The sequence below is a fragment of the Lutjanus erythropterus genome, chromosome 11 (assembly GCF_056507025.1).
Source record: "Lutjanus erythropterus isolate fLutEry1 chromosome 11, fLutEry1.hap2, whole genome shotgun sequence".
Lineage (NCBI taxonomy): Eukaryota > Metazoa > Chordata > Actinopteri > Lutjaniformes > Lutjanidae > Lutjanus > Lutjanus erythropterus.
This window is the reverse complement of record NC_139327.1, coordinates 21361719-21377564: the sequence shown is the minus strand read 5'-3', so window position 1 is coordinate 21377564 and position 15846 is coordinate 21361719. Positions and strand designations below refer to the sequence as shown.

The 15846-nt window shown below is 40.5% G+C and overlaps 1 protein-coding gene across 2 annotated transcripts in view; it reads right to left on the bottom strand.

The window, feature by feature from the left end:
* The window catches only part of mtus2a (microtubule associated tumor suppressor candidate 2a), a 63368-nt gene that overhangs the window by 32597 nt on the left and 14925 nt on the right, over positions 1 to 15846 (bottom strand). For both annotated transcript variants that reach the window (XM_084731253.1, XM_084731255.1), the window contains exons 2-4: positions 10240 to 12496; positions 7136 to 7394; positions 910 to 1167 (exon numbers count right to left, since the gene is read on the bottom strand). In XM_084731253.1, coding sequence (XP_084587379.1) covers positions 910 to 1167; positions 7136 to 7394; positions 10240 to 12252 — 2530 coding nt within the window. In that variant the 5' untranslated portion in view covers positions 12253 to 12496. The remainder of the gene's footprint in view (positions 1 to 909; positions 1168 to 7135; positions 7395 to 10239; positions 12497 to 15846) is intronic.

Below are 15846 nucleotides of genomic sequence, written 5' to 3'. Positions count from 1 at the left end.
CAGCTAGCTAGTTAGCTAACATTTTGTTAACATTAGCTGTCTAAGATGTGATTATATATGTCACTTTTAGAGGTCCCCCAGCATTTTTTCTTTTTAACATTGACAAGTCTAGCACATAGCATATCTAGGTACAGGAAGAGTTACTCTGATTGGCTAGTACTTGTTGCCTTCATTTGGGTTGGGCACGTTCAGGTGTGAGGTGTGAGATTGGCTAGGGTTAGGGTAAGAATATCAGTGTAAGCAAATCAGAGTGAGAGTAGGGTGGGTCATGTCTTCGTCATCCTGGGAACAAAATATTGCGTACAGAAAACAGCAAAAGTTGACCAAGATTCTATTGGGTACCAAGCTTGCTCGACTGCTTTTGGACTACAGAGCAAGGCTCTTAGGAGGGGTCAACCCTTGTCAAGTCTTAATGATAATGATTGTAATTAACTAATATTAATGCCCCTATTTGGACACACAGTGAAACTTGAATGCATCATAATAGCCAACTATTAACAATTAGACAATTGTACTGGAAATGTCTATTGCCAGAAACGTCCCTTATATTGTGCCTTTGTGTGTTAAAGAAAATGTGCTTTATAAAGCTGCAGCTCTACAGTTGTTGTTGACCTGCTTGTGTGTGAAAATGCAGAGGGAAGATAATGAATTTCAAGCGGGGTGGAGCTCAGGAAGAGAAAGCAAACTGTAACATAATGATTGTGGGAGGGGGCTGTTTATGCAAACTATATTCATGAGGGGGATATGGCAATAAAGACAGTATGGTAGTGGTAATGGGGCACTGATGATGTAGTGATAAATTAGATGTTTGTGAGGGTACCATTGGGATTGACAAATACATACCAGTATATAGTAAAAAACAACTCACAAATGCAGTAGTGTCAACAACTTTGTACTGAGTGGACTTACGGTGAGCTGTCCTGCAGGGGTCACTCTGTGTGCTGTCTGCAGAGTGGGCCGAGGAGACAGAGGACACACTGGAGCTCCTGACGAAGCCAAAGGCTGCCAGGCGGCCTGCAGGGAGACGGCTGGAGCTGAAGCCTGGGGGGCGCAGGCCTGACTGGCTGTTTGCTTTGGGCAGCAGAGACCTGGAGGCTGCGGCCTGGGGCTGGGCTGCTGCCGTCGCTGGAGCAGTAGGAGCAGGAGCATTATGGGTGAAGACCTCGTCTGTTAGACAGGTACAAAATGAAGAATCACATTAAAAGCAGACTTAACGAACATGTAAGAGAGAGAAAAAAGAGAGCAAGAACAAAGCAGTGAATCAGATAAATAAAACATTATTTTCCCAACTTGTAGAAAAGTGAAGTAAACTGAGCAGGAAACGTTAACAATAATGCTACCGCTGTGCCTATGTTGTCTCTGGTGCAATCGTATGTCTTTCAGAACTTTTGTAATCCAGCCTTGAACTGCAGCATCTTTTTTTGGAGACCCTCTGTCTTGAAAACAGTTGTTGTTAGCATGTTGTTAGTGCTCCACTGACAATACCAGGTTGCCTTGGTTGAGTCTGTCAACCAATCAGAGGCTGTGTCCCTGACTTGCCAGAGCTGATCCATAGATATATTAGTAGAGCCTTGTGCTGATCTCAAACACATTTTGCAATAGAATAACATGATGCTGACCTTTCAAAATAAAAATTGCAGTGATGATTGTATTAAGCTCAACCCTGTAGTAAGTATCAAATAGCCATGGTATTATAGTCATGGGGTTCTTGTCACAGCTCTACTATGCACTGTTATTGGCTGATGGCTACATACTTTAATTTTTTCATTCTTATGTATCATTTTGATGTATTATGTAGCAAATAATACATCAAATTATAAACATTTTTATGTATTATTTGAGATATATTTTGAAAACAAAAAGCTGTTCAAGAGGGTGGATGTCCTTATCTGAACTGAAATTATCCAGAGGATATAGGCAGCAGCCAGACAGTATACAGACAATAAACAAACTCATTATTCTTTGCATTTCAACTTATGCTGCAGCATATGGTGCGAAACGGACTGTACCGCGAGTAGAAAGCAAAACCGTGCGCGTGTGTGCGCGTATGTGTGTGTTTGAGTGACGACTGTAAACTCATTAACCACCACTCACATACCAACAAAATGCAGGGGATTCAGAATAGCCGTGATGTTTATTTCCCCTGTGAATCATTCATCATCCTGTGTTGACTAAGCTCTCAGTGGGCACCAGGAAGTTTTTTGTGTTATCACTCCGACAGCTACCGCAAGCAAATATAATAACTGTATACACAACAACCTGCTAACAGCTGCTTTTGGCTCCGGCCGCGCTTGCAGACTGGGCTGGCGGCCAACAATTTCTCTAATGCCAACACTGTTATGACATTCGATATGACACCCACAATTTAGGACAGAGATGATGTATGGTATTTCCAATACATACATTGTCTTTGCCTGTGTTACCAGTTCATTACATGATCAGTAATTCCTTATTATTATTTCTGCATTTAACACTAGAAATAAAAGATTAGTGCATTTATTCTGTTAGGATGCCTATAAAAAAATGAAATAACACCTAAATGTAAATTTTGTAAAGTTAATCAGCAGCCCAGCCAACAATAGTGTTCTAGCCGTCCCTGGTCTCCCCTTTATGGTCCTCAAATTCTTCAGTTATTCTTCTGATTAGGAAAATTTATTACAATTATTATTTATAGAATTTGCATTTTAATGTAGGCTCATCAAACTTTCTTTGAAAAGAACATGATAGTTGCTAACCAAAATGTGAAATAGGTAAAAACTGTCACTTCATTTGCCTTTTGTGTTAAGTTATTAAGTTATTGTACATATAAATTTGAAGATGGTCAAAATGACTGCCACAGCTGGTCTACCATTAAGGCCAGAAAGCTAAATTGAAAAGTAGATTAAAAGAGAGAAGAAAATGAAAAGGAGAAAACCGCTTTACAGAGGAAGAGAAAGAAAAGACAGGGAATCAAAGAGAGAGGGGGGGATAAAAAAGTAATCATGGCTCCATAGTGGCAGCTATTGTCAGCGAGCAATGGGGAGAAATCCTCCTTCTCGGTAATCTATGGTTTCCAACAGCAAAACAGATGAAATGTAGAGGCACGAACAACCAAGGCTGCACACACACATCCACACAGTGGGGCGGTGAGCAAATCCCCACGCCTTGGAGAGAGAAGACCCATCTTGGCTTCCCCGGCCTGCAGCATGAGGTTTAGATCCTGGGCAGAAGAAGAGCATTATCCCCTGCTGGGTGCAGAGATAAGGTGGGCAGCCCTCCTTTCCTCTCTATTTGGCACAGCTGTGTGCTCCAGAGCATGCTACAAGGTAAACCACCACATCAATACAAGAGAAAACTCCAAGAGGGAGAACACAAGAGCTCTGCTGCTAGAGAGAAAACAAAGTGGGACAGAAAGATGGAGAAAAGTCTCCGGTGTGGCTCCCCTCCAGCACCATCAGTGCCGCTGTTCGCACCAACCACTTATCGTCCTTCCTCAATATCTGCCTGTGTGCCATGTGGCCTGTTTATTAGATTGGAGCTTGCTCCTCTTGAGTGAGAAGGTCAGGATCATTAAAGATAAATGTCCTCATTTCCCTTCTCCCCCCCATCACCACCACCACTCCATTCATCCCCTCTGAGAGACGAGGGAGAGAAGTGAGCCTGACAAACATCCACTTTAGCCTAGATATCACAGACCTATGCTCCCGCTAAATGAAAACACTCATTATTCACAAGAATCTAGGAGGGAATCAGAAGAAGATGAAATTATTAATAAGACTTTAATTGACCTTCTCTCTTTCTGTATTTCTTCTTCTGTTAAGGTCTTTCTTCAGCATTTCTTTTGCATTTGTCACATTCAGATTCCACACATTGCACCTGCAGAATACACTTTACCTGATAAAGAACCAGAATGGGACTATAAATCATAAAGCCTTGCAAAAACTTGCACTTTTCTCCTTTCTGCCATTCCAAAGATTTGAAAAAAAAACCCACTTTACTTTGCCCATGGGTCTGAATCTGAAACACCACCTTTCAGTTTCTCTATAAGCCCTGAGAAATGAAAACATCTTCAAAACATCCAATGGCTTTAACTGAAAGAAAAGCATCCTAACTCAAGATGAATTCAAAAGGTAATGGGATGAGCACTATAATGACCAGCAGATTTTAATTATAGCCCAAGGTGAGCTCGAGACAAACTACATGGATATCCTCCACAAGGCGTTAAATTGCATCTTATTAAATATGATACTCGAGTGCATTGCAATCTCTGCAGAAGTACTCAAGCAAAGCTTCACTGCTGTGAAGGAGGGAGGTTGAGAGGCTCAATATGCAGAAGTTACATTCTGCCCTATAAGTGGATGATCCTCATTATCATAACAATACAGAGTTTAAAACCTACACAGTAATTATGTAAGTAGTTCGAGTACTCTGACTGCTACACAATAGCTATACAGTATAATTACTATAATATGTGTCTGCAAGATGGAGAGATTTCCCTTCTCAAAAGCCTTAGAAGTTGTAGTTTGCAGTGATGAAGATTGTTGATGGTTATGGCTCAGATTTCTCCAGGATGTGGATGGAAAAAACAACAACAATAAACATATCAGAAACCCCTTAAAGGGGTAGTTCAGATTTTTTGAGGTGGGGTTGTTTGAGGTACTTATTCATAGTCGGTGTTTACCTACAGTATGTGGCAGTCAACATGCCCCTCGTTTGGAGAAGCAGCAGGTGTACTGGATCAGGAATATTTAATTTTATTATTTTATTTGTACTTATTTATACTGACATTACATGATGTTGTCTTATTCCATTCCTTTTATTATTTATATTGACTCCGCATCTCATGTTATGTCTCTATGATCTCCTCCCTCTATATTTTAATTTATTCTTATTGTTATGTTTTGTTTTTTTTGTTTTACTGTTCTTAAAGTCTGGCATGAAGCAGAGCATACAATGCTCTTTTTTATTTTCCTTGGTGTTTCCCCACAAGTTATAGCAACTAGCTAGCAACAACTAGCAGAAAACACACTGTTACCTTGTATAAATTATGCAGCACTCTGCATTTGAACTATGTTGGAAACATTTGGGATGATTTTAGAGCACAGCTAACATATGTTATTTTGCACATTCGTGCAGAATGCAAAAATGTTACATAGCTTTAAACTACTAATTATTTAAGGAGGGCCTATTATTTGGGTTCAAATACTTCTTGCTGCTGACCCTGTACACAGCAGTACATTGTATAGCTTCATACACCAGTGCTCCTGCTGCTTCTCCACACTGTGTGTTGACACACTGGCTCTGGATAAGTTCCTTATACAACCCCACTTCACAAAATCCAAACTATCTGTTTAAATTACATAGCTTACTGTACATACAGTGGGATAGACACTAATACATACAGTGCTAACCAATGCTACATATAGAGTTTATATTTTAGCTGGTGTTTATCTATGCAGTGTGTGCAGGGCAGGGAGGGTACAGCAGGGATGAGAGATGATTCAAGCAGGAAGATACTGACGTTACTTAAGAGTTAATTGCTTTGCACTTCAAAGCCTGTAGTTCCCAGAGGGCCAAGCAGCACTGAGACACCATACATATGTATTAATAGGGATTATGATAAGGAAGCTTGGCACATGATAACACTATGCTGATCAATTCGGTATGTACAGTTTTTGCTTATGAATGTGTATATCTGTGAGTGTACACATGAACATGTATGACTCTGTGTATTTTTTTTACTGCGTGTTCGGGTTATCACACTCAGGGAGAGAGCAGATCAAATATGCATGGAAGTGATAAATGGCGTAGCCTCCCAGCAGTGTGCAGGGTGATGAGAAAATTTCATACTTCAATATTGCAGCGACAGTCTAGCTGTAATGTAAGTCTGACTTCAGCAGTCAGAGGTGGTATCTTCATCATCTGAATTAGAAATTCGCTGTGTGGAGTGAAAGAGTGAGCAAGCTTTTATTTATTTATTTTGTTTTGTACATGGCAGCCCCTCTGGTGCACAAAAAGTCCCCTTGCTCAGAGTGTTTCTTAAAGCCCTCCAATCAGATCAGCCAAAATTAATCTCAGGGAACGCATTTTAATGAGCTGCCTTCATCTCACGCCAATTTTAGGGGGGAACAGTCCCACCACTGCTCCTTGCTGCAGAGGAGAAGAAAGATAAGGTAGCTCTCTAGTGTGTCAAATTTGGGTTGCTGAAATAAAATCTGACATGTACAGTAACTCAAAAGAGGCCATCTCCATGTGGTGCTCTCAGAAATAACGGTACTAACTAGAACCATGAGGGGTTATTCAGCTTGTCCCCACAGGAGAACCCTTTTTTGGCTCCTGGTAGAACCTTTTACAAAGATTTCACTTTGAACCCTTTCAGAGAGTTCTACCTAGAACCCAACATAAAGGGTTGTACTTCAAACTAGAACTCTGTGGGACAGATTCTACAGAGAACCCTTCTATGGTACAGTGGTTCTATCCAGAACCCCTGTCTGGAGGTTCTATCCAGAACCTGTCAACCCTTTAAGGGTGTTAGAAAACCCAGGAAGGAACCTAGGAGGTTCTACCAAGAAACTTTTTTATATTACAAGAGTTTTTTCTAGAATCAACTCAGGGGATTCTTCTGAGAACCCTTTCATATGACAAGGGTTTCATCTAGAACCAACTAAGAGGGTTCTACTAAGAACCCTTTTATATTCCAAGAGCTTTATCTAGAACCTAATCAAGGGTGCAAATGAGAATCCTTGTATCTAGAACTGACTCAGGGGACTCTACTGAGAATCCCTCTAGATTTGAACAGCTTTATCTAGAACTCACCCACAGGGTTGTACCGAGAAACATTTTATATTCCATTGTTTCATCTAGAGCCCACCCACGGAGTTCTGCCAAGAACTCTTTTATATTATGGTACAAAGAACCCTTGATGAAAGAGTTCTGCAGTAATGCAGAGGAAGATCTCTTTCTTCCTCTGCATTACAAAGGACCCTTGTTGAACCCTTTCTATTAAAAAGGGCTCTCCACAAACAAATGGTTCTGAGTAGAACCCCCTCTGTTCAGGAAGAACGCTTCTGGAACCCTTATTTCTAAGAGTTTTGTTGTTTTCTGTCAGGAAACCTGTAAAGCTGCTAAAAAACACGTGAGAAAATGTTCCATGTACCTGTGCTATCTTGGCTTTTCTGATTGGTGGCTGGGCTGACAGGCTGGACCGGCTGGCTGAAGACCAGAGCTGACCTCTGACCTTGACCAGCTCCTCTGCCTTTGGCTGAGTTCGTAGTCGTCCTGGTGACAGCTCCCAGGCCCAGACGCAGACCCCTACCAGAGCGTAGGAGGCTGCCGCTCCCTCCGGCCTGAGCGGCCGTCCGGGCCTGCAGTGCGTCCTCAGCAGCACTGCCTTTAAAACTGGCAGATCTTCCCACCTAGATATCAAAATGAAGAAATTAACTTAAAATATTATGTAGTAATTGTCTTATAACTGAAGCGATTTTAAATCAAAATAGAACCACTAAACTAACAAAATCCACCTTTTTAATTAAGTAAATTTCAGAACCCAGTAATTCTGTCCCCTTATAATTTACCCTGGGACACTCTGCCCAAAAAGTGATAAGAAATATTTAATATTTCAAGCAAAGGGTCAAAGTTAATGTGAATAAATTGTGCACAAATTCTACCTTTGTTACTTTTATGACATATGTATGTGTTTGCTATGATTGTGCAACAGTCCTGGTTCACGACCTGCAAAAATGTTGAGTAAAAACTATATTTATATAAATTCATAAATAAAATAACACATAGAATATGATAATATTTATATTCTTTCACTGGCAAAGTTTGAAATAAAAATGACTGTGCAGTATTTTTGACATTTAAGTCCACCATTAATATCAATCCTAATCAGCTGCCTGGACTTTAGTATGAAAACAGACCCCACATCCTGCCAAAAAATGGGACGTAACTGTTTGATTTGACAGTAATTTTGGTTAGCTGGCTAAAATGAATGACAGAAGGGCAAAAATGGCCAGTGGAGATTATCAAATTGTGGATAATGCATTGTCAAGGCCAAGTCGGATGTTTGGGTGAAATTTGGTGTGATCACACAGCGTGAGAATCATGTTGCTGCTTATAAAAAGTGTCAAAAGTGATTGCTTTTGATAACCACTAGCGAGTGACACTGTTGCTAAGGAAACAGCTGCAAGAACGCAGGTGCTGCACCAGTTGAGAATGCAAATGAGTGACTGTGCATTTGTTTAATCGCAGGTTGGGTTGCAGGACTTATATTAATGGATCCGGGCAAGTCTGGATTTGACTTGGAGACAGTGGCGATGAACGTGTTTGCAAAGCTGGACCTGTGTAGGATTCTACTGTAAAAACACCTTTAAGTTTTCACAGATGTAAATAGTGTGGGTCATGTCAAGTCCATGAACACCTATTGGGATTTTCTGCTAGCGTGTGCATGCTAATGTGTTTACCAGCAAAGTCAGCCTCCATAGTGCACAGAAAAACATTTCATGCACCCTGTACTCTAATTATGCAAGACCATAATTATATTTTACATCTCACTGTATCAACATAGTCTTACTTTTCTTTGTTATTGAAGATTCTATATAATTAGAGTATGACAAGGCAGATCATGTGCAACAGATAGCAACTGATATCAAGAATTTCCGCAGTGTCCACAGATCTGATTCATGCAGGGAGAAGAGATAATAAATAGTCTGATGAATCATGATTTCAGCAAATCTGACATTATTTCTAAAAGAAAATTTAACATAAACCTGCAGGGAAACTGATATCAAGATATTTGACCTGTTTAAAAAGAATAAGTGTTGTCTCACAGCAGCATTACCCTGTGTGCTGGACAAAATGCTAACATACCGACATGCAGTGACATGTGAAGCATTGAGAATCATCTTGTCCCAGTGGACTGTGTACTTCAAAATGCATTAACTATTTATTTCCACATGCTGGTGTTTGACGCTGCATGAATATGAATGCCAAATGAAGCTATTTAATCAGAATCAATAAGGAATGATTTTAAAGCGATAATGAGCAGCTCTTGTGAGAGTGGGAATAAAATGCAGAAGAGCTGTGATCAATTATACATGGTTTACTGTGGGATAGGAATTATGGACAGCAGCTACCGAAACTGATATGCAGAGTCAACTAATTATCTTCAACAGAAGCGGTGTGTCTTAATGTACTTTATGTATATAGTATACTGTACAAAAAATAATTCTCCATGCTAATTGATATGGGAACCATTATAATTGAATCCTGTTTTTATCCCTCACTGTTTATGTGAATATGCTGTGATGGTGGATTGTGCTGAATCTCAGCATGAGAGAAAGTCTTTTGTTCAATGAGAATAAGCAAATTACAATAGAGATCAGAACGCAAGCTTCATTCTTCTAAGAAATACACTTAATGAACACTTTTGTATTTGCTCTGACTTGCTCATGACTTGAAGTAAAAGATCTGAGACTCCTGTGTGCAAATGAAGGTTTATTTCTCTCAAGTTTTGTTTACAAATTCGTCAAAATCTGTATTGGTGAGCACTTCTAACTTGCCATGGTAATCCATCCACCTGACAGGTGTGACATATAGAGATGCTGATTAAACCTGAAAATGTGCCGTTGCATCTCTGTAGGGCTACAGAGACCATTTTTTTCCCAGGAGGGCAAATTCATAGCCTACACTACTCTGCCTCTGACTGGCTTTAGTCTGATATTCTTACCCTAACCATAAATCACTCCACATGCCTAAAATAACCAACCACACTATTAAAGGCAACGATACTAGTCAATCAGAGGCAGAGTAGGGTGGCTCATGACTTTGCCTTCACAGGGAATAAAAAATTATATCTGCAGCCCTGTCTAAAATACTCATAGTTAAGCAGAAGTTTTTTGTTTGTTTTTTTCAGATCAAACTGCACAGTTTACAGTGTTTTTATTGTGACCAGTCTAAGGCACATCTGTGCTGCAATCATGTTGTTTAATCAGTATTTCTATATGCCACACCTGTCAGGTGGATGGACTATCTTGGTAAGGGAGAAGTGCTCACAAACATGGATTTTAACAAATTTGCGAACAAAATTTGTGAGAAATAAAGCTTTATTTGTGCAGTGAAGAAGACTTAAAAAAATTACTTCAACCATGAATAATGGGAGCAAAAACAAAAGTGTTGTGATTATGTTTTTGTTGAGTGTATTTACAATAAAAACCTTGAAATCAGATACTTACAGTAAAGACTGCACATGATACTCACCTCTGATGTCGCCCCGTAGAAGTTGTCTGCTTTGCTGCCCAGCTTTGGTGGTGCCGTGTGGCTGTGTGTGTGTGCAGGCGGGACAGTGTGTGTGTGCCCAGGGGGCCTGATACTCCTGCTCAGCATCCCTGATGGGAAGATGTTTGTCTGCATCTCTTGCCGGTACTTGTCATAAAGTAGATTGGAGGCACTGAGTACTGGGACTCCTCTGGCTTCTGCGTCAGGTTTGGAGGGGTCTTTAGGGGTGTCTTTGAAGGAAGCAGGCGCTTGGCCATGCGTGTATGCTGACAGCCGGGATGGTAAAGAGGATACCTGATAAGGTCCGTCAGAAGCCTGGGGCTTGAACTGAGGATTCTTTCGGACATAGGTTATTATTTTGGGCCGAACTCCTTTAGGTTTCAGTTTGGGTGATGGGGAGCTCTCTTTGGGGCTGGAATTGTGGTTAGAGCTCTGCTGGTTGTTAAGAGGCGCTTTGGGGATTCCAGTTGTGCTTATATTGGTTTTGACTGGTGCTCTCATGCAACTGTTATAGCCCTGAGCTGATGTCGTTACAGCAGGGTTGCATCCTGACGGGTTGTGTCGAACCACTCCAGGGACACTCCTAGAGACGAGGTACATGGAGGGTTGCCTGCGTGGTGAACCCTGGGGTGTCCTGAGAGGGGAGTGGGGAGGGGTAGATGACCTTGAATCAACACCCATCCTGTTGGGACTGGAGCAATTCCTTCTGTATGTGAGCTGAGTCTGCGGTCTGGAAGGATTGGAAGGACTTGAATTACGCCATGTAGTTGTAGCTGGCTGTTTTTCTGCAGGTGGCGCCTGGTTGGGTTGTCTGGGCTGTAAGACTCCAGATGTGCTGTACAGGGCGGAGAAATCTGATGGCTCACGTAAAGACGATTTTGTAAACTTTTTGTTTGACCCATTGCTGTGTGAATCTGGAGAGGCAGAAGAAGGTTGCCCTGTCTCTGCCTCGGGAGCACTGGGCTCCGCTGAGCTCCTCACTCTTCCCATGTCTGTCTGACAAAGGGGTCTGACAAGCTGTTGCCGTCGTGGCGGCATCACCCTCTCTTCAAATCCAGCCTTCCTCCTTTGGCCCAGCCCCCCCTCAGAAGAGAGTCCATTTCTGTGATGACTTCCCTCCTCCTGTCTCTGATCTTGGCTGTAGAATTGAGGACGACCATGTTTCTCGTGAGGATGTGATGGTGGGGAGTTCTGGTTGGCATCTACAGGGACTGCCCTTCTTCTAGTCTGGGCTGAGGTAGTGTTGTTTGTATTGGGATGAGTCTTGGACAGAGAGATGAGACCTTCTCCACTACTATCCAGAGCACTTGACAGGCTCCCGCTGAGGTTAACGGCTGACAAACTGGAGACAAACACATTCGTCTCTGACTTGGACTCCTTCAGACCTCCCTTCCGCCTCTCCCTGTCTCCTGCTCTGCCTGACCTGCTGTCCCTTTTCTCTATTGAGCCTGTCACACATGTGTCCAGCTCTTCAGTGCTGTGACAGGCAATCCTTTTCTGCACCTCTCTGCCCCTCTGTGTTCTGCCCTCCACTTTGTTGCTGTCATTGTCATTTCTCCTCACTCCAATCGAAGCGGAGCTGGCAGTTGAGCTTGAAGATATGGACATGGGTCCCTCGTCTTTTCCATCCCTCATACTTCCTCCATCGTCTTCCTCCTCATTCTCCTCCTCCTGATCCCTGTTTCCCAAGAATGTATGTATCTCCTGGCACTCTAAGAGCTCGAACTCTCTGAGCTCAGGCTCCAGGCATTGCTGCTCTGAGCCCCAGATCACTAACTTGTCTGGTGATTCACTCTGAGAGACCAAAGGAGGAATGGAGCTTGTGCTGAACACTGCGTCCTCTGTGAGTCCTCTTCCTTCTTCATCACCAATCAAAGGTAATTGATTAGCATTATCATCCCCAGATTGGGGGAACTGGATCTGTGTTTTGTTTCCAATCTTTTCTCCTCTGTCAACATTGACCCTCAGTCCCTGGTAACCAGTTGGGATGCTCATGTTGGACCAATTCTGTTGGCGTGCTCAGGGTGCTGAGGCCATCTATGGACTTACAAATGTTTCTTCCCTCCTTGTCTCTCCTCTTCAGGGTCTGTGTGATGAAGGCCCTTCAGCTGATTATTCCAAGGACGAAATCTCATCTCATGAAATCTTTTTCAGTTCAACTTGCCACTTATCTTTCATTTACTGTGAGTCAACAACACTGTCTTTGATGGCTCTCCAGATAGATGGAGGTCTGTTTAATCTGAAATAAAAGACAACAAAGGAAACTGTGAGAAAGAGCAACATGTATGCTTGAAATGCTTTCACAGAGACCATTCTGTTTTTTTTTCCCCACAGAGGCACTTAAAGTGTGCTATATTTAGTCTGGTCTGGCAGCAATTTCAGAAATCAGCTGTGCGTAGCCCGCAGGCTGCTGCTCTTTATTTCTGTGACTCATATCAATGGATGGTCATTTGAAACAAGCAGACCTGGCTGCCCAAAGGACAAAAAGACAATAGAGGCATACCAGGAATGGACAGCCTTGGAACTACATTGTTTTTCTGTCTGTAAAGAGACAGTCTACCCCAAAATCAAAAATACATATTTAACATTAAACAAACTACAAGAAACATTCATATTGTGTTGATTTTGGAGGCTCCTGTAGACAAAATCAGTAGTTTTTCTAACCACAAAATAGAAAAAAGATCTGAAATAAAATTATCTAAATAAAAATCTCCTCCTGGTTCCTTTTAACTGACTAACATACTTTGCTTGGGAAAGTGTAAACAAAGGCTAATTTTATCTGATTTCATGAAAAATCTGACCCAGTGACAGCTATTAAGAACAACTATATCGAAAAAGGCAGTCTTCTCACGGATGGTCTCATTTGCTTATGTAGGTCATATAGGCATCATAGGCATTATTACTGTTTTATAACCAGTTTTATAACCAGTGAAAAACTCCTTGTAATAGGTTTAAATTATGTTAACTGAGTGTGGAATGTGATTGGTGGCTAAATACACTCAAAGAGTAATAATGTTTTATTGTTACCAGCAAGAGTAATAGTAGGAAGGCAATTATGAAACTATGATGGATGTTCACTGGAGGGCAGAAAGAAACGAGATAAGTGATAAGAGAGAAGTGGCTGATAGCTGAGGCTACAGACTGTTTGTATGTAAGTGAAGGAATCACCCTGGGGATGTCTGACGAAGACAGGAAGAAGGACGAGAGCGAAGGGTGCGAAGTGTTTCGTAATGAGCTTTTTTCTCAGGAGACATTGAAAAATAGAAGGCAGAATGAGGATAGGGAGAAAACATCTGCAATAAAACTATGCTCCATTTTTGGTTTTATAGATTATAAGATGTAAGCTAACCGTCTCTATATGCTCAAGTGCATGCATGCTCCAAACATGAAAAACATGAACATTATGTGTGGGTGTTGTAATAGGCTACCAGCTCAGGAAGGATAAATCCACTGTAGGTCTGATCACTACAGGAGGGTTAACACACTTCTCTCAACATGTCTTCCCTAACACGCCATATGGCTGATGAAGCCAATGCCACAATTCAGTCGCACACAGCAACAGCACATCCAGCTTCATTTATAAGCAGCATTCTGCAGGATGAACAGAAAACTTAGATTCAAACGGTTGTGTCTCTCTGACACCATTTCAAAGCCACTGTATGTGGTGTCATTGAAACATGTACAGTCAGTAGATGAGCAGATGGCAGGGAGGGCAAATGTCTCAGAGCTTTTATCTCACCGTGCCAGTGCAGGATGGTTTAATCACAGCAAAATTTAAAAAAAAAGGAAAAAATGCAAACCAATAAACAACCACATCAGCACACCCAAGGAAACTTTAGTGACTCTGACAAGATGAAATGACTGTTATGTTTTTGCTCTCGGAGGGAAGACTTCCGGGTGTCGCTTTACATTTCAATCTATCCATAATTATGCAAGAACTCTGTGAGGAATTCTCCTTCTGCCTTGAACCAGAGGCATGAAAACCTCAGAATATTAATAGACTCAGTTTCATTTGAGTATCTTTTGTTTACTTGTTTGTAGGGTCCAACCAATGCTGGAATTTTTGGGGCAGATGCCGATATTAAGGAGTTAAAAGAAACTGCATATTGGGTGATGTCCTGTATGCAGAATATAGAGTGTATACATAATAGATACAAAAACACATTTTTTTTTTTAATGATCCATCAAATGTGGTCAAACACTTGTGTCAAATGAAAGATATGTTGACTGTCAAAATTTCATCAGGGTAAAGAAACATTTAATGTTCTTATACATATATATATGTATATATATATATATATATATATATATGTATATATATATATATACATATACATATATATATATATATATATATATATATATATATATATATATATATATATATATATATATATATATATTAAATATATAAATAAATCTTAATAACAAAAAGCAAATTGAACAAAATATGCACTGAACTTCAAATCAGAAAAGGGACCAAATATACATAAAATGCTGCTTGTAAAGCCAAAGAGAAAATCAACAATCAATGCATTATGTATTGGAACAACAATAACAACAACAACTAAACAACAACTAAATAAATTATATTGGTGCATATGCATATATGACAATACTAATACTAGGGCCCAACCCATACTTGATTTTTGGGGCAGATGTTAATATGAATATTAGGGAGCAAAAAAATTGTGATAATGATATATCAGCTTATATGTAGAATATAATATGCAAAGTGAAAAATATTTACGGTACATAGAAACACATTTTTTGTAATGATGCCTCACTTTATGTTTAACAGATTAACAATAACTGAATGAAATGATACGAGGGCAGAGAAACAGTTGACTTGTGGTTTTAATAATTATAAATAATAATAAATTAAAACAAAATTAAATAATAATCAAATAATAAATAAAAACATGTTCTGCTAAAAAAAAGAAGTTTTGATGTAGCCACATATGGGACAACAAATATGACACTGATACAGTCAATACAGTAAATAGGCCAATGTCGGGTCAAAGATATTGGTTAGCTGATATATTTCTGATATATTCTTTCAAAAACATCAGGTAAATGTTGCATCCAGTCATCTGTCTGTGTAGGCAGTGCATATTGTATATTTAGACCAAGTTGGTCATTATGTAGACAAATAGTTGCCTTGAAACCATCATCACACTGAATATTTGAGCAGGTTCCAAAGTTCAAATAGAACTCCCACCCTCTAATTATATGTGCGACGGGGGAGTCTGTTCTCATTAGCAGGTGCCTTCTCCATGTGTCCTGTGGCAGCGATATCAGTGAACAGAATGAACTGCTAAGACAGCGGCTCTCGCTGCCTTTGGCAAATCTGATGCTGCTCAAATAGAGTCCAAACACACTGGGAGGAGGAAACATTCAAGGATACGATTTGTATTCCTGAAGGTCGTCTTAAAAGTAATTCAGAGATATCATCATATTTTCCTGAAGAGGCTGTTAAAATAACATTTTATTGAACCTTTTGGAACTGAGCTGAGGAAGGTTAAACAAAGGTTGTTTCGTATTATTTGAAGTGGAATTGTATGAGGTACTTATCCATAGTGTGTGTAT